Below are 25,387 nucleotides of genomic sequence, written 5' to 3' on the forward strand. Positions count from 1 at the left end.
TCCTGAGTTTCCCAATGTCAGCCAGTGCAGCCCGTTTCAGTGAACTTGGCCACCATCGCAGCCAGAGATCCTGGTCCTCTCCTACCCAGTCTGTCTGAGCGCCTAAGGTACTATGTGGCCGATGTGGTACTCTGCAGAATTTCCTATTATGTCCCCAGAGATTGAACAACAGGGACTCATTTACCAAAATAAAGGAAAACAGAGCCCCTCGTGTGGGTCTCAAAGAGGTTATACTTATACCGGTCAAGTTGTTCAATATGCAAAATAATTCAGAGATGAACGGAAGCCAATACACAGATATTTTACAATCAATTCTTCACTGAACGTTTCCTGGACTGGAGGCTCTGCGTCCGTTTCAGAGGGGTCCAGGTGAGTGGCTGCAGTGTTTGCTGCTATGTTTTTGTTTACTGAGTATTCGTTGTTCTGTATGGACACCTGTCAAGCTCTCTGCTTGCTTTGCCCAGTGGAGGTGGATGAGAACACTGGGGAGCCACCAACAAGGCAACGGAGACAGTGGCATTTGCTATACCATGGCCACCGAAGTTTGGACTAGAATACTCAAGTTCATTGGGACATGTCTCTACCCCACTGAACACAGCCCTACAGAGAACCAAAAACCAAGGCGTCCCAAGCTGCCACATCCCAACACGGGCAAGCGCCCTACAGATAACTGACATCCTCAAGTGAGACATGGAAATGTGAGAATAAAATGGAGCGCATGTTGGACTCCACTTCAGTAATGGCTGCAGACACTTCTTCATTGTTACGACCCTAAAACTGCAAGTTAACCTAGACTGGGTGACCCTTCAGCCTTGCCCTGTATAAGCCCTTCCAGCTTTATAAACCAATACTCTTCATATACTGTTTCTTTTTCTGAATGAAATTCATCACTCTTGCCATAATTTAGAAAAACCACTGATAGCCTAAACCATAAATTTCTCCCAGGAAAGCTTTTTCATGAAGTATGGAAACACGAGGTTTCACCAAGATGGCCGAGTACTGCCATATTCAGTAGGATAAACACAACACTCTTCCTGCCGCCAAACATTGATTATAAGTATGTTTTACACACACCCAGTTATTTCCAGACAACAAAGTCGTCTCCCAACCCTCCTTCAACAAGACATTCTACTGTTCAATGGAATTCCTGATTTTTGAGTGTCTACCCCTCTGTGTGTGGATGGTTCTATGCTACTTTTTGCTACAACCTGAGCCTCTGTATCACCATCACTATCATGTGGCAGTCATTCCCCCGCAAGCCAGCACAGGAGGAGTCACCTCCACCTTCAGATGTGTTTACTTCCCCTGTGTTTCCCGGCACACGGAAGGCAGGTGGAAGAGATGCAATGAGGAGGAATTTCTGAGACTCACTTTTGCACTGCTTCTTCACACAGCAAAAATACAGTCATTATCTACTTCTAGTCTCACACTAACAGTGATGATCTACTACCGCTCAGGAGGGACCCGCGACTTCCAATCAGGATGATATGCACCTGAGAACAGTCTAAACCAACAGGGATACATTTTCTCCCGAAGTATGTGATGACTTTGCAACTCAGAGAAGCAATACACTGGCTCCCAGGGTGTTACTAGAGAAACCAGGGCCAGGAAATGAAGCTCTTGGCTCAAACATCAGAGCATTTTCTGGGATGAATATCACGGTTCTTGGAAGAGAATTTTATATCATATGAATTCAAGAGTCACAGCCATGGCATTTCTTCAACGGCACTTAAAGATTAAAGTAACACTGATCACTATTACTCTGGGGTTTTAAAACACTTCTCTCATTCTAGAATGTCACTCACAACCCCCTGAGGACAGCCTTGCCTGGCTAACTCTGACTGATCTTTTAATACCAGTAAAGCACCTAGGTTTCTGCAAAGTCTTCTCCCAAAGCAGCGCCCAACCAGGCTCTTCTCTGGCAGGTCTGCTCTTCGAAAGCATAGATGTTTTTTTCTCCTGGCTTCATCACTGCTATCACTATTTTTCATTAAAATCCTGGATCAGGACCTGCTGCAAAAATGATGCTTAGATACTGCATGAACATAACCAATGAATAACTTGCCCCATACACTCCCTCCCATGCGAGGAGTTTATTACAGCTGATTAATGATCACTCTCAGAATTGGACAAAGTACTAACTACAGCCTTGTGGTTAATCATCACTTGTACCATTCACACATTTTTACATTCACAGTGTACTTACTGACCCTGTTCTGTGTTGGGTACTGCCCTTGGCATACAGGGCCAAAACTCAACTACAACATGCTGTTCACCCTCAAGAAACTTCTCATGGCAGAGAGCAACTGTGTACATGATTACCATGAAATGCAACCAATCCAATGGCAAAGTTAGGCATGAGATACTACAGAACTCAGAAAAGAGAAACCTCTAATTAGATTAATGAAGGCTGAATGCAAACCCCAGATGGGAAGACCATCTAGAATCAGCAGAAAAACCATTTATTTCAATTATATTAGGTGGCTAAAAGAGTCACGGGCAAGGCTAGGCAACAAAATCCTAAAATGAGCAGAAATTAAAGCCGGCTATGCTGTCACAATCAAAGCCAGAACCTAGAAGTAAGATGCCAACAAACCAACCTGGCTGGGCACTGCTGCTGTTTTTCCTGGAAATGAGAAGCTGGAGACGACACCACTTTGGGCAGCTGACTCCAGATGTCACATCCACCCCTGCTACATGGGTGTTCACCCCTGCTACATGGGTGTTGCTGCTGCAGCTGCAGTGAATGAAATAGGCTTTCCATTGTGCCTGCTTCTGTGTGTCCCTCAATCTTGGCCCAAACGTGTCTGACCAGTCCTGACGGTGCCATGTGCCTGGGTCCGTGCTTCAGGGAGGACTGGGGGACTTACTCATCTGGTATTTCAGCTGCACCTTACAGCAATCTCAGTGTTTCATCAAAATGTGTGTGACTGGTCATCTACCATGCTTCTATGCACACATCAAAGCTTACCAATACTGTGCAAACCAAGGGACAAACATACGCACCACAACACAAAACAGGACCCTGAAGGAAAAAAATTAAGAGTTAGCTTTCCCCAAGGTGTCATGTTTTGGAAAGATAACTAGGAATCAGCTAGCAGTCCAGGAACAAAGAGGAACACACGCACAGGAAGAAAATACCCCGATACCCACACAAATTTGACTGTGGTTGGGTAGAGTGTGTGTACGGACGCGTGAGGTGAGAACTGAGGATGGCAACTGTGGACCCAGACTTGAGGCTGAGGCAGACCCCAGTTCATAAATGCCTTGAACATCAGAGTTAGAGAGAGAGAGGGACAATCTTCCATCTGGTGGTTCACTCCCCAAATAGCCACAATGGCCAGGGCTTGGTCAAGCCAAGAGCTTCATCCAGTTTTCCCACGTGTATGACAAGGGCTCAAGTATGTGGGCCATCTTTGAATGCTTTTCCCAGCTCATTAGCACAGAGGTGGATCAGAAGGTGAGCAGCTGGTACATAAACCAGTGCCCATATGGGATATCGCCAATGCAAGTGGCAGCTTTGCTCATTATGCCTCAATACCGGCCCCTGGATATTTCTTAATCCTCTGTGGAACAGGAAGTCAGAAACAGACACTTAAACACTTTACTTGGTATGGCAACTAGTTTATCCACACAGCAGAGGAGGTACCACATTGGGAGGCTCTGTGCAAGAATGGGTAACGGTAGTGTGGGGAGCAACCGAGACTAGACTAAATTACTGGAACTGCTAAGACTAATTCTGTGCATCTGTTCTCCCACCATATGGTGCTGAGAGGGAGTAAACAACTTCCACACAGCTGCCTCACCAATTCGACTAACAAGCTGCAGGAGCTGATCCTGCCCCTGATTGGAGGAGAGCAGCGTGCTCAGCGTGTGGGGAGAGAATGCCAGCAGAGTTGGGATTGGTGGAAGAGGACTATAAAGGAGGAGAGAGACAACATGCAGGAGGAACATCTGAGGAACCCCTGAGAGAGCCGGCCGGCGGTGTGCCGCTCCTCCGCGGAAGCAGGGGAAGCGGTGGGGGTGCCGCCCCTCCGCAGAGGTTGTGGGGAGCGGCAGCTAACCCGGGAAGGGCTGAGGAAAGAGAACAGCACAGGGTCCGGTGTCGTTCCTCCGCGAGTGGGGGAGCGACAGGTAGTTATAAATTAAAATGAATAAAATGGCCTCCAAAGTAGGGAAATAATATTGATGATGGACAAAAGACCACGCACAAAGATGCTACAAAGCATGGAAGCATAAAATCTAAAATGTGCTGACCAACGACGAGTCAAAAACATTCACCGTCTTTTCTAGAGGATTCCACAGATTCATTGTATTATTTATTTATTGAGATTTATTTTTTTGAAAGGCACAACCATAGACAGAGGGAGGGAGAGACAGAGATCTTTCATCCACTAAGTCACTCCTGACATGCCACAACAGCTGGGGCTGGTCCAGGCTCAAGCTAGGAGCCTGGAACTCCACCCTGGTCTTCCGCATGGGTGGCAGAGACCCAAGTACTTGAGCCATGCCTGCTGTCTCTCCGGTTGTGTGTTTGCAGGAAGCTGGAATCAGGAGTTGAGCCAGGTCTTGAATACAGGCACTCAGTATGTCTCGGGGACATCTGGAACCAATGCACATGAAGCCATCAGACAGAAGCACCAGCCTTCAATGGGTGCTGTCCACTCCGCTGGGTATTTTGAATGCTATACAGCATTTCTCTGAGCCAGCAAAACAAACCTCAATACGTCTCCATGTACTGTCCTGGAAGATTTAAGTACGTATGCGTGCTGCTCCTTGCTGGGCTTTCAAAGACAACTGTGCCATGGCATCTCAGATGACGAGATTCTGTAAAGCGGTTCTATGCCTTGCCCCAGCCTGTCGGTTTATATTTTAAAAAACCTGCTAAGATTTTGATTGTTTTTGTACAGCATCTGTAGCAGTCCCACATGGTTACTTTTAAGTTGTTTTCACCGATTTGAAAGACAGAATTACAGACAGAGAGGGAGAGAGAAAAAGACAGAGGTCTTCTATGCACTGGTTCACTCCCATAAAGGCTGTGACAGCCAGGGCTGCACCAGACCAAAGCCGGGAGCAAAAAACTTCGTCCCGTCTCCCACACGGGTGCAGGGGTCCAAGTCCCTGGACCATCTTCACTGCTTTTCGTAGAATATTAGCAGAGAGGAGGATTGGAAGTAGAGCAGCTGAGACTTGAACCAGCGCTGATACAGGATGCCAGCACTGCAGGCAGCATAATAAACCACACCAACGGCCCCAGCAGCTTCATTTCAAAACCCCTTGAAGGTAGGTAATAATCTAAGAATTTGAGGATTGTGAGGTTGCATCAGTCAGCTTTTATACAACTATAACAGAATGCCCAAGGCAGGTCACATACAGAGAGAAACTTAGCTCAGCTTTGCAGGGTCTAAGAACATAAAGCAGAATGCAGTTCCTAGTGAAGGTGCCATGTAGCGGGGCACGAGCAGACAAGGGTCACATAACCAGGAGGAAGGAGGGAGGGAGCCAACGGCAATGGACTCAGGCCCAAGCTGAAGCTTTCTAATGACCCTGTTGTGAGAACTGCGAGGGCGCAGCCCCCAAGACCTAAGGACTGCCACTATGGCCACCATGCAATGCACACAGTGATAAAACACATCACACCTACTCAGGAGAGAGGAGCACACAGTGACTGACATCTGCAATAAGTCAATCTAAGGAATTCCTGAGGTCTACAAAACTGAATGCCAGCTATTGGTTATGAACAGTCATTTCATTTCACCTAATTATTCTAGGAAAACATATTCCTGGCCAAGGTAATGGACAGAACAAATTCTAGAGTGTTTGTGGATAACAACAATTACAAGATCAATATTTGTCACTGCGTTAAGTGATGGCCATGAAATACTCAGAAGATGATGCAAGTGTGCATGGAAGTTTTGTAAACATGGCAATCATGAAGATGTCATGGCTGTAACACATCTCTCCTATTTGTTGCCACATTGTGAATTCTCCTGGAAACTGTGCCGCAGCGCAAACAACACAGATACGACCGACACTGTTGCAGTCACAGAGCTAATCCTATCTCTGACAATTCTTGAATCAGACGTAGTTCAAGCGATCTTGAATTTATTAAGGCCACAAGCTGTCCTACACAATGATCTTGACTCTCACAAGAAGGAATGTTTATGTTTAATTTAGGCAGTTCCTGTTAGCGTGTGAACCCAGATGTTAAAGAATAGCGGGCTAGTGAGAATGAATTTTCTCTCATTCCTGGATCTATCAAGCTACAAATTGCTTTTGCTGATATTGCACATGCATTCATTCAAACAGGATCATTTACACAAATAGGGCTCTTCTACAAAATCTCATCAACTGAGATTACCACAGCACAGTCTTCTTCGAAAGCCCAACACGGAGCAATGCTCATGTGTACTTACACCTTCCAGGACTGTACACAGGTAAGTACTGAGGTTTTCTTCTATCTTTTAGGTTAATTTTGCATAGCTTTCCAAGTTCCCAACAGAGTACAGAGCCACCACTGAAGGCTGGCTTCTTCTGTCTGATGTCCCCCTCTGCAACTGTTCTCTCAGAGCACAAGAGAGGGCTCATGCACCTGCTGTGGCTCTGTGCATGGGGGAAGACACCTCAAGCTCCAGGTCACAGGTAGCCTGGGCCTCAGGGTTCAAGACCAATTAAAATCTGAAACTGAAGTATTGTGAAAGGGGAAAGCCTCTTGGAAAGGCAAAGAATCATAACCTCCTATTCAAACTGCTCAGAGAGATTGGAAACAAGCCCTTGCAAGCAGCTAGCAGACTCACCATGGCAAAGCAAGGGTTTGTTTTCCCGTGTGCCTTCTTTCTCTCTCTCTCCCTCATCCTTCCTTGCTCCCTCCTCTCCCTTCCTCTCTCCCTGTGTCTGTCTCTCCTTCCTTCCCTTTTTCTCTCTCTCACCCTCCCTCCCTCTCTCTCTTCCTCCTCCTCTCTCACCCTTCTTCTCACCCTTCCTCCCTCCCTCTCTCTCTCTTCCTCCCTCTGTCTGTCCCTCCTTCCTCCTGTTTTTCTCTCTCCCTCTCTCTCATATACACATACATACACACAGTACATGAACGCACACACCAATGCCACAGACACAAGACAATGTGTACACAAGTTCACTTTCTTTTCTTCTTGTACTTCTCAATCCAATTACACTCCTCATAGCAACCCAGTTACATAATAAACCTTGTGATTGCAACTGAAGGCAGTTATCCTTTGTCATTTGTTGTTTTCAAACTTTTCAAATGCAAACCGCAACTCTATTCACAGGAACCACTGGGATAGCCGGGAATCAAGAATTGGTGAGTCTTAGATGACTGCCTACGCACCATCTTGTTCATTTCACCAACCTGATGGAGCAGGGATCGAAAACATCCGGGTCAAGTGTCCAAATGGTTACACCAACGATGGAATGGAGTCCACTGATCAAATCTGGGTCTTGCTGACACCACACCCAGTGTGATTTCTGGTCTTTCCGCCACACCAACACTGTTGCATGAGCCTAGCAGACTCATGTCTTCCTTGAGTGTTAAGGACTAGCACGAGTAGACTAGGAAACATGTGAAAACTTGAACTTACTCTTGGTAACTCCCTACCCAGAGATCCAAATGGAGCTTCATGCTCCTGGCTTTGCCCTAGTCCAGCACTAAAGCCCTGATTATTGGCAGACATTTGAGCATTGAGTCACCAGATGGAACAACCTTTTTTCTCTATCTCTCCCTACATTTCTATAAATTCAAGTAAATTCACAAGATCCTAAAAAGAAAAAAAAAGGTGCAAAGGTGTGACCTAGCCCATCAGGGCTCTCTTGCTCCCAGTAGCACCAGCTGGTACTACAGAAAAGCTCACCCTCCAGGACAAAGACTCCAAGGGGAAGGACAGCATGCAAGGTGACGCCACTGACACAACCTGCTTCTCTCGGCTGCACCACTTCAGTGTTGCGTTAGCTGCAAACGTAAGCTGGGGAGTTCAGACTACATGTAGGGGCTTCTGTATTTTCAAGAATTATTGTGCACCAAACCCTGATATTCTAATTTTCTACCTAATGATGCCAAGCCAAAAACCACCACAGGAAATGAACGAGGGTCTACAACACCACCTACTAGAAAGACCCAGAAACATTCTTTCCTAAACCTAAGTAAGGTAAGGGAAGATCTTCACTAAATTGACAAGATTTTGACTGTGTGAGCTCTGTAAACGCTGGGACAGAAAGAACACTGTTCTGTCTCTGCTTTGCACAGTACCAACTTCAGTGTTCGTTGTGAGATGCACTTGTAGCTATTAGGTGGTGCAAGATAGCACGTGAACTTTATCTCTCAGATTCCTCTTCCTGTTTCACTCATAGTCTCTCTTCATTTTGGTCTTACTTATTTGATTCTATCCCAATGCTTTAGATACAGCCCTAACTTAAAGCAGGATTCAAGTAACAAAGAAAGAAACCAAAAATGCAATCAGCAAAAATGATTAGGTATTTCCCTAGGGATTCCTGAAGCCAGCCTTGAATGAATCTTAAACATTACAGTGTACCACAAGCCCGAAGTGAAGACCAATTTCCTAATCATAAAATGTATCCTGTATAATGTCAGACATTCTCCCCTTTAAAACAAAGGTTTTGAGTTAAACAGCTGTGATCTCCTCTCAAAGTTCTGGGGGAAAATTAGGAGGTAAAGGCCTAACCCACTTGACGAGTGCAGTGGCAGAATCCACTTGGGACTCAACACCCACCCACAGGACACAGGAAGTGCAGGGTCAGAAGCAGCACTGAGAAGGAAAGTCAGCCACTGTCACGAGGTCTCTTTCCAGTTAGGTGAAGGCTAAGAATCGTGCAGCGGGAAGGAAGAGCCTGAGAGTGACCCAGAACAATAGGAATTTCTGAAACTACAGCTCATGCAGCAAACCGAATCACAAGCACAGGACGTGCAAACAAGCTCAGCCTCCCTCCCTTTGCTTGCCACGTGCAGATACGGCCTCGGAGACTGACGTTTCCCACGCTCGCTCGTGCAAAGTCCTTCTGTGTCTGTTGCCTTACTTGTTGGCTGGTTTTGAAAAAATCACCTATTTTTATTAATAGCAGTTTGAATTAGACTCAATTCCTATAAACAGAACTGAGCAGCTGATTCTAGTCTAAGAATTGTACAGCAAAATCCAAGTGTGCATATTATACATTCAAAGATAGTCTGTTCAGTATTTCCACACAGGGCAAACTGAGACCTGAGTACTACTAGTCGGGATTCCCAAGTGTGAGGATTTTGTAGTATTTCACATGATCTGCCCAGTGGACAAGAGCAAGCCCAACATCTCAATCCAGTACCCCCAATATGAGAAATAAACGCCCCAAACAATCTTCTGCTAGTGCTACTGAGTAGAACTGCCTTCCTCAAAACAGAACGCTGGGAAGGTTACTTGCCTAAAGACTAAATTTATACTGCTTGGATAACTTTATTTTTGCCAGATCATTCCGAGGTAGCACTGTCAATCTTCCGATCTGAGTGGCGCTGGGATGGGGATTGTGCCATTTTCGATGATCCCCTTCCCAAGAGGGGTAGAGAGGAAGAACAACTGTGGGGAAGCACACGGAGTCACATTGTCTCAGGCTGCATCACACAGGGACTGGGATCTACAGTCATACAACTTAAAGGACTTCGGCTTCACACCTTGCCAAATCCCTCCAAAACCCACAAAGTGCTATAGAAGATGACAGATGGGCTTCACAGGACTTGGGGAACCTCAGAGTAGAGACAGGGTGATTATCTGCAGTGTTTACTTATCAAGAGGACCCCACAACGCAGACATGTGACGCATGAAACTTAAGCATTGCAAGATCTTCCTACCTGCCTCTTTGGAAATCTGAGTGAAGGATTCCACACCTTTCTCCCCGTAACTTCCTTCAGACGCAAGGGTAGACACGTAGTTCCAGCCCAGGGCCTTCACAATGTCCACCATGGCCTGGGCTTGGAAGGAATCGGGCGGGACCACGCGGGAGAAGAAGTCGTAGCGCCGGTCGTCACTGAGCTCGGGTGCCGTGGACGCGTAGCTGATCTGAGGGATCTGAAAAGACAGGACAGCACCGTGTGAGCACAGACTTCCAGGGGCTTGCTGACACACCCAGTGGTCTGCGCAGAACAGGCTAAGAGCTGCAAGGGACACGAGAGCTCTGTCACACACCACCGCACAGTCGTAGACCACCTAATGACAACCACTCTCCTCTCAGTAGGATCAAACCGTTGGCCTCCCGCTCTGCCCCTTCATTTCCCCCTCTTTGTAAGGGGCACGGAGGTGGCCATGGCAACTTTAAGGTCAGGAGAGGTAGGCAAAAAAGGCACACATCCATTCTTCTAAACATTGTGGATCACAGCTTAATTTCCATGCAAAAAACACAACCTCGCTGCGGTGTCCAGATAGAGTGGTTTAGATGACAGCCTGTGAGCCCTCCAGGGCAGCACCACCCATCTAACACTGACTGAAGTCGACCAAGTACCTATGCAGGCTGCATGTGCAAGGCATCTCAGTAACACCCCAAGGCCCAGGGAAGGCAGGATGCTTCCCTCCTCCAAAATCCTCTCCCAACAGTCCTTTCGCTTTGCAGGAGCTTCCTTAAAACTCTCTCAACCCCTCCTTGGGTGCTGGAGTCAGCTGGTGTCCTCCCTCAGGTGCCGCTGAGCCGCTTCTGGCAGTGCACTGACCCTTGACTCCAGGACAGATGAACTGGACGTCGGAAGAGTTCTAGCACTCACGCCTGTCAGGATTATCCTTGGGCCTCGCAGAAGGGCACAGCCAACAACCCAATCATGTGCACAAAGAGTACCTTGTTTGTTTTGAAGGATCCTTTGAGATTTAGCTATCTGAAGTAGTTTTTAACTAAATCAAATTACCTAGACAGACAATCTGTTTTAACAAAATCAAATTACCTAGAAAATAAAAAAGCTACAAAAACCGTTTGCCCAGGATCACGAGTGCTCTCTGGGCAGCCTTGAAGGAGTCGCCAATGAGGAAACTGCCCTGGGATCTGCCTTCAGGACCTCGTGCAGAGCCCAGCACCTGTTCTTTCTCTTCACTCCAGCAAGCAGTAGACCATCAGTGGTGTGCAATCATTTCTGACAAAACTGCTTGCCAACTCTCCCACGGTTTACATCTCCTCTATTACAGCCATTGCTCAACCGTCTAAAGGTGAGTTTTGATCTTTGCTTACAGGAAGCAGAACAGCTCAGCTTGGCTCACCCATGTCCAAGGTATACTCAAGTTGACTCACTGAGCCCCGAAATTGCATTCAGTATTAGCCTGGTTGTCCTCCTAAGGGACATTTGCTCACAAACCTTCCAGGTTAGCATTGCAGTCAAATCCAACCTGTTCCAACAGGAGCCTCCACTGTCCAAGCTGCAGTTCTGGACTGTGACCACTAGGGGCAGCTCTCTGTCCCTTCATCAGAGCCCAAAGCCAGTTTCAGAAAGGTACCAACACCCTGCAGGGTCTTTCCTGTGCAACCTCTCAGTGACGGGGGCAGTGACGTGCAGCAGAGAGAGGAGGATTTGTCCTGTGCAAGATCTAGAATCAGATCACGGTGTTTTGGTGGACTACTGTCTATGCTGGTGAAGTTATCTCACTTCCATGACCTGACAGCTGAGTGAGAGGCGGGGATAAGGAATGTGCATTGCCCAGTGTAATTCCTGGAACAGCAGGGGCATTTCATACATGGGGGTGGAGGTGATCAAATAATCATCAAAAAATAAGGTTATTCTTTCCACTGCATTTCACTTCCCATGTTGTCTGCAGCCCATGGGGTGGTTCTAAGGCACAGGAATACTTTGCATATTCCTACCACTGGTTTAGAAAGAATGGCTATTGTTTACTCAACTCCTTACTGTGAGAGCCAGTAGTGTTTCCAAATTGTGGGTACCTCGCCTTATCTAATCATCAACAAACACACATATGCTCTTCTCCTCTGCTCTAGGTTTGTTTGACCAAAACAAAAACCAAAAGCTTGAAGCAGAGTACGACCTGGTCTCCAGTCTTAACGCAGCTACGAAACACAGAGCAAGGCTCCAGCCTCGACTCTTCAGGATAACACCTCCTAAGGTCTTGCTCAAATACTTGAATACTAAGTGTAAGAAAATGAGACGCAGTCCAGGCTGATCTCTGCCCACTGAACTGACAATGCAGCCACTGTGTGATGGTGCTGGCTACTCTGAGCCTACTGTTCAAACCTTCCATGTAAAGCTTCTATAAACATCTCAAGAGGATGACATATCTGTGTGTCGGTTATGGTTTGGATTTTTATGTTTTAAGTAAAGAAAACATCAACTGAACAGAAGCTTCAGGAAGAAAAAAATGGAAAGAGAGAGACGGAGGCCTTTCACAAGAAATGAGAGGGAGAAGTCAAGCATTTCAACACATTTCCATCCCTCGCCACTTGTGGAAACATAAAACCTTCACGCACTGCTCAGAGACCTGCCCTGCCCAAATCCCTCTCTAGCTGTGAAAGGCTGCTAATAAAGACACATCCAGCCTTTTCCTTGCAGCTGAATTTATGCAGCTTCCGTAAAACACCAGCATTGTCAAGTTCCCTGATGCAAATCAGTTTCTGAACTGTGCTGCAAATTTTAGGAATGAAAACCATGGCAAAACCAATTTCTCTCATCACAACGCACCCTCGGAAAATGATCGCTCTCTGTGGTCCACTCCCTCCAGTGCAGATAAATAGCCGTTCCCAGCTTAGGAGCCATATTTCTCTCTAGCATCATGCACACACCCCCTGTCCACAGCACTTATTTTTACAATATGTGTGTAACTGCAGACTGTTTGAAAAAAGAACGCAAGACACCAAGAATCTGAGTTTCAAATTAGGCTTTGTGAGATGCTCCCTCCCTCCTATTAACAAAGATGAAGGACAGAAATGATTATAAAAATTTCTGTAGTAAGAAGCTGGGTATTTACCAAACCCTTTCGCTTTATATTTAGTTTGCAAACTCATCTTTCCTCTGACACAGTAATTATTTTGTGCTGTGTGTTACAACTGGCACATACAACCAACCAGATGAGTATTAGTCACTTTTAGTGATTTATTGCCACACTCTCCTTGATCCTGAGCTACAATTTCTCTTTCTGCTGTGGAAACCCTCCCCTCTTGCCAGTCATTTGTGGAAAAGGAGAATTGATCTTGTGAGGACAACTGAGTAGAATAACAACTCAGTGTTAAAAAAACAGATACTCCATCTCTTACTGAGGCTTCTTTGCATAATTTAAAAAACAAAGCATGTTATCTCAAAACCTAACAAAGAAAAGAAATAGATGGGAGAAGGGAGGAAGGAAAGTATTATTGTATTCTTAGAACTGTATCTATGAACTACGTTAGAACTGTTCTCTTTGTATTAATATCATATTAACATAAAAAATAATGTATACATATAATCTTTAATAACTGTAGTACAACTAAAGTCTCAAATTTTGTTATTCTTTTCTCATCATAAAAAGTTATATAAGAGTCATGTTGTCAATAATGACGGTAAGACAGAATTAAAACAATTATAATCTCCACTGTATGGAATGAGTTTGTAGTTTTGCTTAGAAAATCACCTAAATATAAATCACAAAAAATGTAAAATAGAATAATAAGGTAGTTTTTAAAAATATTTATTTATTTGAAGGGCAGAGTAACAGGGAGAGAGGCACAGATACAGAGCTTCCAACTGCTGGTTTAGTTCACCCCTTCCCCAACAGCCAGGGTTCGGCCAGGGTGAAACCTGGACCCTGGAACAGTCTGGGCCTCCCATGTGGGAGGATGCGGCCTCAGATCTATCCCCTGCTGTCTCCCAGGGTGCGCGTCAGCAGCCAGCTGCATCAGAAAAATGACAGCTGTGACTCAACGCTGTATTTCAACACAGGGTGCAGGCATCCCACATGGCGGCTTACTCTCCGGCACCACAACGCCTGCCCCAATAAGGTGATCTTCATGCCTGACCTGTAAAATCATTCTCTATCATCCATGTGTGTTCTCACATATACAGAGAAACAGTCCCTTCCTACTCCTTGTCTCCCCCCCCCACCCCTCCCCATTATGGTTGCAAAGGGTTCTGCTGTATGGACATTTAACCTGCATAAACCTGATCCCCAATGCTACGTAGTTGCGTTTTTCCAGTCTTCACTACCAGAGCCCAGTGACACCTGTGCGCACCTGTGCACACATCCGTGGCTGTGTCCCTAGCACGATGCTCAGGCTGCTCCTCATGCCGTGGAGATGAACCTTCCTCCACAGGGAACTGACTTTGGGTTGCAATGTCAGGAAGAACAGTCCACTCCTTGCCCCCGCATTAATGGTTAAATAACCATTCTTCGCCTTGCAGGAAACGCACTCTCTTGTCCTATATCCTTAAACATCCTTTGGGGTCTTTGGGGTCTGCCACTTCTCTGGAGTCTCTGGCTAGTGTTCGACTCATTTGCTCTCATGATCTTAGACTGCCATAAAGCTTTGCTCCCATCAACACATCCCTCTGCAGAATTGCTTTTTTTAAATGATCATAGCAACTCTGTGTTAAGCTTGCCACAGAAACTTCTGAATACTTTTTTCAAGTTCATAATAGAGTCCCATGAACAATTTTATGCAAAGTAGATACTAGCTGTAAATTAATGTGGGAAGAAATCCTATTTACAACGTTTCATCGGCTCCCATGGGACAACGTCTGTTTCCATCGATTCAGTTGCATGTTCTTTCCTGCTACTGAAGTCTTTTAATTGCCTACAGGTAGGCCCTGCTCACTGTTAACTTTATTTCTAAATAATAGTTATTTTCCATTTCATTATGTGTGAGACAAAATGTTCATTTTGCTATCTATTACCAGCATACAGGAATTTATTAACTTTTATATATTTGCTGTGTGACTTACACCCCTGTTAAAAATCGTATTAGTTCTAATTGCTTCCAGTTTATTTTCTTGAGATTTCCGAGGAGGCAAGCCATTTATTGAGTGTTTTTTCTAATTACATCGGCTAGAATTTTCACAAAAACTAGAGACGGTGAGTAATACTCCTGTCCCTTATCCTCGGGGAACACTGAAAGCCAGCAACGCATTCCGGATGTCTTGCCCTGTAAAGATGTATGGTCAAATGGAACATTACTTTTAGCATTTGTAATTTTACTTTGTGAATTCTAAAGGGTTAGGGAGGACCCACAGTGCATTTCTTTAGGTTCCGGGAGAGGCATTTAGAACTGAGAAGCAGCTTCTGTTCTGAATTTCCGCTCTGTGTCCAACTCCATCCCTGTCTGGCACAGTGCTGTGAGGACAAGACTGGATCACTGTGTCCACCCCCCGCCCCCACCGCCCATGGCCATGTGTCTTCAAAGCTCTTCCTTACAGTTCATGCTCAATCTGAGTGGGGACACAGACAGGGACTTCTTCAGGAAATCAAGGTACAACTACCCAATGAACAACATGAGAATCCCAAAAACCACCAAGAGGTACCACCCTGTCACCATTAGGATGGGTGTCATTCAAAAATCAAAAGATGATAAACGCAGGTGAGGATGTGAGGGAAAAGGTTCTTAACACACTTGTACAACCATCATGGAAGACGCATGGAGGTATCTCGGAAATCTGCAAACATCTCCCGTATGACCCAGCCATCCCACTCCTGGGAATTTACCCAAACGCAATGAAATCAGCACGTGCAAGATTTATCTGCACCTCCGTGTTTATTGCAGCTCAATTCACAATAGCTAAGATGTGGAATCAACCCAGATGTCCATCAAGTGAAGACGGGATAGAGACAATGCGGTATACAGGCACTATGGAATACTACTCAGCCATAAAAAATGAAGTCTGTTAATTTTCAACAAAACGGATGAAATCGGAAAGCATTATGTTTAGTGAAATAAGCCAGTCCCAAAAGGACAAATACCATGTTTTCTCTGATTTGTGGTAATTACTATAGAATACAAAAATTTATAGGAATGCAATAGACATCTCTGTGATTGTTGTTTTTATCCCTTGTTTATACTCCTGTGGAACTGTGGTCTTCCTTTTTATTTTTAACATGTTGGGTATTATAGTTAGTGGTGAATTAGGCCCATGATTGTGGAGTGGACTGAACTTATGTTTTTATAAAAATTTTAAAAGAAGGGAGAGGGGGGATTTGGGGGGGGAGTGGGGGGGAGTGGAGGGGAGGGATGGAAATATGGTTATATTCTTAGAACTGTACCTATGGAATACATGAGACTGTTCTCTTTACGTTAGTAAAATTGTGTACAAAGAATTCTAATTGGCCTGAAGCAGCATTCCTGGCTGTCCACCTGAGAGCCACCACACTAAGTGCTGTAATATACCAGCTCGTTCCCCTGTCCACAAGGTCACCACAGACTCATTTCTGGTTTTCTGGTTTTACCAACAAGGGAGGTACAAAGGTGCAGAAAGGCCAGGAACCACTTCCACGCCACCCTCTGGGTGCAGCTCCCACAGTCTGCACCACCCGAGACTCTGTTCTGGGTGGCAACCCCGCCTCCTCATACCGCCACTCACAGGAAGCTCCTAGCTCCGGGCTTCCTTCCTTCCTGTATGTTCCGCTCTGTCACCATCGGACTCCACACCATCCTTCTTGCTTGGAATGACTCACCACGTCACTTTCTTTTCTACATCCAGGTCTGTGAGTTCCTACTACACACCTTGACTCTTCCTACTTCTTGTCTCAAGGACAAATTACAACTTATCTTCTATTTCGCACCTATTTGGGAAGGATCCTCTCTACACACCCTCACTAAACTATTTCTGTTTCTTTATTTTTTTAACTATTTCTCTATTAAGATTTTTTTTATTATTAACAAGAAATGCCACGATAAATACCTAGATTTCCCATCTGCTGGTTCATGTCCCAAATGCCCACAACAGCCAAGACTGGGTCAACCCAGAGCCCAGAGCAAGGAACCAGGAACTCAGTTTTGGTCTCCTACAACCACTGCAGGGACCCAAGTGCGTGAGGCATCACCGGCTGTCTCCCAGGGCACATGTTCACCGTGAGCTGAAATGGGAAGAGCAGCCTGCCTCAAACCCAGGCGCTGTGGCGTGAAATGCTGGGTCCCACTTAGGGCACAACTCCTGCCCTTACTGTCTTTGCTATGGTAGTCATCGTCACAGACATCGTGGGATACCCTATCTCAGTTCTGACCAGCATTTCCCTTCTAATTAGTAATGTGGGCCAGCGCCGCGGCTCACTAGGATAATCCCCCACCTGTGGCGCCGGCACCCCGGGTTCTAGTCCCGGTCAGGGCACCGGATTCTGTCCCGGTCAGGGCACCGGATTCTGTCCCAGTTGCTCCTCTTCCAGGCCAGCTCCCTGCTGTGGCCCGGGAAGGCAGTGGAGGATGGCCCAAGTGCTTGGGTCCTGCACCCACATGGGAGACCAGAAGTACCTGGCTCCTGGCTTCGGATAGGTGCAGCGCACTGGCCATAGTGGTCATTTGTGGGGTGAACCAACGGAAAGAAGCCCTTTCTCTCTGTCTCTATCTCTGCCTGTCAAAAAAAAATTAGTAATGTGAACACATTTTTATATACCTGGTGGCCATTTGAACGTGTTCTTTAAATCAATATCTGGTTCCTTCACTCACTCTTCCTTCAAGCTGTTTTTCTACCGTCCAGGTCTATGAGTTCCCTATATAGTTTCAATAGTAATATTTTATCAGATACAGTTAGCAATGATTTTTCCCATCATGAAGAGTGCCTCTTTTCTTTATTGATTGTTTCTTTAGCTGGATGGAAGCTGTTAAATTTGATGTCGCTCCACTTGTTATTTTTGCTTTTGTAGCCTGGGCTTTCGGTTTGATATTAAAAAATCACTGCCAAGGCCAAAGCCAGGGAGACTTTGCTTCTTCCACTCTGACGACGCATTGTCCATGGAAGCATCTTGATACCTTCGGCAATGCTCACGGGTCACTGACGTGCGTCTTTCCTGGGAAAGACTTCGTCACCACACACCCATGACTTCAGAGTGAAGAGCTCCGTCTGGATTTGTACACCTGCAACCTCTACTTCCATATCCAGTATTTCCACTTTTCCTGTAGCATTTTTTTGTGTGTGTTTTAGGTGGTGCCTTCTTCAACACGTGAGGCTTTTTTGCTTTCCTAACAGTAGGGAGCGTTAAGCACTAATTAAACCAAGCTTGCTGTGCGGTGCTCATCTTTGAGTCCCTGTGCTGTCACTCTGTTCTTCATGCTGGGATCCTTTTCCGGCCACGGCAGGACCCACTACTTCGCTGTTGTTCCATGCAATAAAGAGAAAACAGGGAAGAACACTCACATCTGAAGGCTTCTTCTCCTCTTTATTCACTGGTTTTAAAAATCGGGGATCACTGGCACCCAGCCAAATCACTTTAGAGTTAAAAAACTACATATCTATACCAACACAGCAAATGTGATTTTTTTTTATCACACTTAACAACAGTCCTTTTTAAAATAAATTTCTGTTTTTAAGATTTTCTTTATTTGAGAGGCAGAGTTACCGACAGAGTGGAGGAGAGAGAGAGGTCTTGCATCCGCTGGTCCACTCCACAAAAGGCCACAACAGCCAGATCTGAGACTATCTGAAGTCAGGAGCCAGGAGCCAGGAGCTTCTTTTGGGTGTTCCACATGAGTGCAGGGGCTGAAACACTTGGGCTATCTCCTACTGCTTTCCCAGGCCACAGCAAAGAGCTGGATTGGAAGAGGAGCAGGTGGGACTCGAACCAGCACCCATATAGAATGCTGGTGCCATGGGTAGAAGCTTAGCCCACTACGCCACAGTGCCCACCCTAGTCATTTACTTTCTTAAAGCTATCTAAGCATGCCATGTATACCTTTCCTGTCTTTTGGGATTTTAATAGAAAGTAAGTGCAACTATTTAACAAAATCCGACTTGGGAAAATGTTACTAGTTTCCTGTACATTTCATGATCTCCTTCACTGAATTTAACACTGTCTCTGCCACTTCCCATTTTAATAATGAATATTATTATGTTGGTGAATAATAATGAATAATAATATGCAGTGTGGTGGCACAGGCAGTAAAGCCGCACCCTGCGATGCCAGCATCCCTTGTGTCCCAGCTGCTCCACTTCTGATCCGACTCCTGCTAAAGGCCTGCAAAAAGCAGTGGAAGATGGCCCATGTGTTGGGCCTCTGCCGCCCATGTGGGAGACCCAGAAGAGGCTCCAGGCTTCGGCCTCCCCCAGGCCTGGACATTGCAGCAACCTGGGGAGTGACCAGCAGATGCAGGAGCTCTCCCTCTCTGTCTCTCCTCTCTGTAAATATTCCAAGAAAAAATGGAGTTCAAATGTGAGTTTTTCCAAAAAACCTGAAAATCATGAATATGAGTTTTCAAAAAGTTCATTAAAATTGTGTATTACGAGCAACTATGCACAGATTGCAAAAATTTTTAGCAGCAAAGTCAGCTTAATGTTTAGTTTTCATACACAATTTTCATGTATTTTGTTTTCCAATAATGTAGTCCTTATCTGAATTAATTACATTCTTTATTGCTAACAATTTCCAAAAACGAAAACTCAGCTTTTAACCCGAATGTTTTCAATCCATAGTCATTTGCAAACATAACACACATACTATATATTTATATGACCTAATCTAATCTGTTATTTAATTTTCTCCATTTCTGCTCAAATATATTTAGGCACAAAGTTTTTCTTCTAATCTAACACTAGACTTATAAAATAGTTACTTGCTTATGTATTTTAATACAAGAGATGAATATGTAATTATTATTATGCATGATATTTTTGCATGCAAAATCATTTTTTTAGGATTTATTATTTCCACGTTTTACTTCACAGCTTTCCTGTTTTCCACAGTGAGAAGTATGGTCTGTCATGCTGACTGTACATGTTGCCACTGAGATTTCATTATTATATATTTACATAATTGTTTTTAAGAGCAAACACATTAATGCATCTATAATCTATTTTGCTGTTGTTTTTTCCAGTCCAATGAACAGTCTTCCCAAATCCTGAAACAAAAGCTATTAACAATTTCATACATTTTATATAAAATTATGTTCATATAAATAGGGGGATTATAAAAATGTAATAGATCAACTTTTTACAATGAATATAAAAATTACTCTTCCTAAAAAATTTACTGTTTTTTTTTTCTCAGCAAGTTCAATCCAGTAATGTACATTACTCAGATCCTGTTTCTCAGTCTTCAAAAAATGACAATAATTTGGCTCGCTACAGAGTGGGCACCCATTTCTTCCCATAGGAATCTGTACGGCATTCCCACTTGCTCTTACCGAGCATCGAGAGAAACGCACATTCATGTGCATCTCTCTTTCACCCTTCTGTAATGGGAATGTAGAGATCTACTTCCTAATTCATATACAGGTGGCTTAGAGTTTGTATGAAGCCTTATTAGATCCTGGGAGTTGGGCAGTCTAAAAGCTCTTTGGAGACAAGCTGGATAGGTTTAAACCTACCCATATTTCTGTTAATCAAAGAAGCCCAGTTTTTGTGGCTCTTTGAGATTTCCTTAGGACTTGAAGTGTGGCTGAAAGATCAAACCAGGGAACCGGAAGAGATGGAAACTCCTTGCCTCGCCCCTACCTGGTGCTCACCCTGCTCCCCTACAATAGCAACCCCCCCCCCCTCAACAGCCACCACTCCCACCGCAGGACAGTGCACGCCTGCATCTCCACTGTCTTCCACGCATTTTCATCCTCCCATAGTTACACATAAAAGTCATTTCTCTTCTCTGTGCAGGTCTCCCAACAGCCAAAAAGGACCTCCCCCCATCAGGTGTCTTCTGCAAAGAAGTTCTCAGTTCTCTCTCCCAAAACACAAGTCACACGACTCGTGTAGCAAGCTGGACAGCAAATCTCCCTGCTAATGCGCCTAGGAAAGCAGTGGAAGATGGCGCAAGTGCTTGAGCCCCTGAACCCACACGGGAGACCTGGAAAAAGCAACTAGAACCTAGTTTCACCCTGGCCAGCCCTGCCTGTTGCAGCCATCTGGGGAGTGAACAAGCAGATGATTTCTGTCTCTCCTCTAACTCTGCCTTTCCAGTTAAAAAAAAAATAATAATAAAGCTCAAAAAAAAAAAAAAAGCAATAAACACCACCTTATTTCATCCCACATGAGGTAACGATTTCCCAGTCATATATCACTTTTAAGACAGAAAAAAGGTTCAGTCGTTTTTAGAATCAAAATATATAAACAACTTTATAGTCCAAAAGTTTTTTATAAATCTACAATAAACAACACTAGGAAAAATCAAATTTCAAGAGAATTTTAAATGGACATGTGAGTAACTCAGATAATAGATATGTTTCTAAATGGCTTTGGGATCCCAATATTCCTATTTGCCAATAGAATGACTAAGGTGTTTGAATTATTTTGGTAGACTGAGAGAATAATTAGGAGTTATATTATACTCGACCCAGGAGGCAGAGCTGTGGTGCAGTGGGCTAAGCTGCTGCCTGCACTGCCTGCCTCCCCTGTGAGCACCGGTTCAAGGCCCGCCTGCTCCACTTCCAGTCCAGCTCCCTGCTAATCCACATGGGAAAGCAGCAGAAGGCGCTATAGTGCTTGGGCCCCTGCCCCCTGCCCCCTGCCCCCTGCCCCCTGCCACCTAGAAGGGTTGTGGCTCCTAGCTATGTCCTATTCTACCTCTGGCATTGTGGCCATTTGGAGAGTGAACCAGTTGATGCAAGAACTCCGTTTCTGTCTCTCCCTAACTCTACCTTGCAAATAAGCAAATCAAAGCCTAAATCAATAAGCAAGCTGCAATTCATACATCCATTAGTCCTAACAAGGTCTTCAAGATTCACAGCTCCCTAGCACTTGCCCAAGGAAACAGAGTGAGTTTATAGGAAGGTTGACTCAGGAATTCGTCTGAGACACAGTTAAGTAACAGGATTCACCATGCTAACTGAACAACCATCTGCATCATTATCTTCTTCCCTTCCTTCCTTGAAGGGACTTAACCTCATAGAGGGCATGGACCTTGTTCCTCACTGATTCACCGCTGGACAGCACTCCTTAGCGAGCAGAAGAGAGACTTAGTCTCTGCTAAGTACAAAACAGCGAAAGACTGACTGAGTGAATGGCATGACTGGAAGAGGACAGAGTCTCCTGGTGCGTCCTCACCACTCTGAAGCAGCCCAGCCCCAGGGTGGGTCTGTGAGGAGAGCCTCAGGCTGAACACCGTGAGCACTGTTCCTTGTCCTTGGTCCCGTTCTCCTGGGATTTCTTTCCGCATCCCTGGAACAGGACACGTGAGTCTGGTGTCTGGAGAATGCTTCACCGGCAAAGGGTCAAGGAAGTCGCTGGGCAGCCCGCCCATCTTTGTCCTTTTAGAACTGGAGCCTCGGGCCGGCACTGTGGCGGCGGGCTAAGCCTCCACTGCTGCTCTTCCAGTCCAGCTCTCTGCTGTGGCCTGGGACAGCAGTGGAAGATGGCCCAGGTGCTGGGGCCCCTGCACCCACATGGAAACACAGAGACAGCTCCTTGCTCCTGCCTTTAGATAGGCTCAGCTCCACCTGTTGTGGTCATGTGGGGAGTGAACCAGCGGATGAAAGACCTCTCTCCCTGTCTGTAATTCTGCCTCTCAAATACAATCTTAAAAAGGAAAAAGCTGGACCCTCAAAACTCTCTGCCACCTCGTACCTTTGGTTCAGTCTAGTCCTGAATCATCAATGAGGATTTGTCATTTTTTCCCAAAGATTTTTATTTACTTCTTTAAAAGGCAGAGTTATAGAGGGAGAGAGAGAGAGATCTTCCATCAACTGGTTCACTCCTCAAATGGCTGCAGTGGCCAGTGTTGTGGCAGGCCAAAGCGAGGAGCTTCTTCCAGGCTTCCCACATGGGTGCAGGGGCCCAGGGCTTGCGCCATCTTCTGCTGCTTTTCCAGCTGCATTAGCAGGGAGCTGAATCAGAAGTGGAGTAGCCGGGACTAGAACCAGCATCCATATATAATGTTGGCATTGTAGACAGCAGTGTAACTGGCTGTACCACAACACATGCCCCAAGGATTTGTCATTTTAGTGAGGCTGATTCTCCCTGTTTCTCTTTAACTCCTCTCCCCTGAGGAAGCAGACTGTCAGATGCAACTAGAAAATACAGCATTTGGGGTCCTGGGTGCTTGGTTCTAACTAAATGCCTTTACCTTACGTTAATCTTGCTACCGCCACATCCTAAGAGACAAAAAGGACAAATAAAGGAGTATTTTAAACAAATCTAGAGAAAATAATTCTATGTCATTTCTAATAAACTATGAGTGTGTGATGCACTTTCACCTTTGAACACTTGCTGACATGACTGTGTGCCTCTGAAATACATTTCATCCCACGGTTACTACACAGGCAACCACTATGCGGCAAAGAGATCAGGCATCATTTACCATCCACACCCCTAAAACTGATGTATTCTTCATTAAAAAAATGATCTTAGAAATCCAAATGGCCACCAGCACTCCAAGACAATTTTAACTGTCATCACAGTGAATGACTGAACATTCACACAAATGAAGGGCCATTCTACTTAGTCAGAGCAATGGAAATGGCTGACACTGGTTCACACACAGCCTGCTCTTCCTCTTTGTAAGGGCACAGCCTAGGACAAGGTCAATCGGGAGAGAGGTTCCTTTACCTCTGGGGGACTTGTGTAGTGAGGAAGGTGACACGAGATGGACCAACAAGTGTTTCAGTGAGCACCTTCCACAATGGCAATTTTTCCAAGTACCAAGTCCAATTAAAATACTGCTCCTGGGCATCTGTTGAGATGTTAATGAACTCCCAGTGGGGTCCTATTAAGCTCACAGTTAGCAGTCATTTCCCTCCTAGTTCTTATTAAGCTTTAGTGATATGGATCCCCCCCCACAAAGGGAAAGTTATCACATAAACCTTTCAGATTCATTCTTGGAAGCCTTTCTCTCTCTGGTTTGTATTTACATCTTCCTCAGACACCATCTCTGGTTGAGCAGCACTGCAGATTTTGGTACTCTTATTCTCAAGTACTAAGCAATGGCTAACAATTTTAAATCACTTTAATATCTGGGGTTTCACACAACTTAAAATATGACACAGGTGCCAAGTATCACAACTCATTTTCTTTCATTTCCTTAACTGGATAGTAGCAAATAGATTCAAAACTTTGAGTGGGATTAATCATTTTCTTGAGACACAAATAGTTCCAGGACTGGACTACAAGTCCCATTCGTTATAGCACGCAATTCAAAGAATGCTAGCTGTTAAGGCTTAGGATTGCTTTGCAAGTCTTCATTCAGACTAGGGATTATGACAGGCTGTACCTTACACATGAGTAAAGGAATTTACAAGGAAAAAGCAAATGGAACAGAAGAGCAATAAAACCATCACATTTTTTTTTTTTTTTTGACAGGCAGAGTTAGATAGTGAGAGAGAGAGAAAGGTCTTCCTTCCATTGGTTCACCCCACAAACAGCTGCTATGGCCGGCGCTGTGCAGATCTGAAGACAGGAGCCAGATGCTTCCTCCTGGTCTCCATTGCAGGTTCAGAGCCCAAGCACTTGGGCCATCCTCCACTGCCTTCCTGGGCCACAGCAGAGAGCTTGACAGGAAGAGGAGCAACTGGGACAGAATCTGGCACCCTGGCACCCCAACCGGGACTAGAACCCGGGGTGCCTGCGCCGCAGGCGGAAGATTAGCCAAGTGAGCCGTGGCGCCCGCCTAAAACCACCATGTTTCAAGTCACATCATCCATGAAGTCTTACAGCAACGAATAAAAGGTACAAACATTATCATCATATGCATGTTTTGTCCATCATTATGAGGATACTTCAAAAAGATTGAGGAAAAATGAAACAAAAAGCTAGATATATTTTGGTGCTAAATTTTTTCTTAAACTATGCAAGATTCCCTCATACTGCACATTCCCACGAACTTTTTGAAGATGCTAGGAACATTCTTTTTTCAGCCACAGCTCTGTGATAGGCCTGCAGGAACCACCTGCACTCATCCCCGAATCCATGTGGAGTCCAAGGGGAGACTACTGTGCCTGAGGGTCCAGGCATCAGCACTCGGGGCCTGAGGTAGCCAATCTGAGCCCAGGATGCCTTAGGCAACAGAGCTGAGTCCTAAGCAGTGGTACAGCCTCATCCAGACCAGGGTAAGCAAGTGAGATGCAGGTCAGCGCATGGAGATGAGACAAACCTCATTTTTGACTGAAATGTCTCAGAGGCAATGACAAAACCTATGGCCACCAATGATGATATTGATGAGGAGGAGGAAGAGGAGGAGGATGAGGAAGAGGAGGGGGATGAGGAGGAGGAGGGGGAGGAAGACGGCAAGGAAACCTGGTTATCCACACGCCTCCTGTTAGTGAACATTAGACACAGGCTGGGAATGACATACCACTTAGGACTAGGCTTATCCCA

General features: G+C 45.3%; 1 protein-coding gene across 5 annotated transcripts in view; it reads right to left on the reverse strand.

Moving 5' to 3' along the window:
- The window catches only part of GRM7 (glutamate metabotropic receptor 7), an 826,769-nt gene that overhangs the window by 551,705 nt on the left and 249,677 nt on the right, over positions 1–25,387 (reverse strand). For all 5 annotated transcript variants that reach the window (XR_007913802.2, XM_008273589.4, XM_002720620.5 and 2 more), the window contains exon 2: positions 9,845–10,061. Coding sequence is in view for 4 of the 5 variants with exons in the window: in XM_008273589.4 (XP_008271811.3) it covers positions 9,845–10,061 (217 nt within the window). In the remaining variant the exon portion in view is untranslated. The remainder of the gene's footprint in view (positions 1–9,844; positions 10,062–25,387) is intronic.

The sequence above is a fragment of the Oryctolagus cuniculus genome, chromosome 10, assembly GCF_964237555.1.
Source record: "Oryctolagus cuniculus chromosome 10, mOryCun1.1, whole genome shotgun sequence".
In the NCBI taxonomy this organism is placed as follows: Eukaryota; Metazoa; Chordata; class Mammalia; order Lagomorpha; family Leporidae; genus Oryctolagus; species Oryctolagus cuniculus.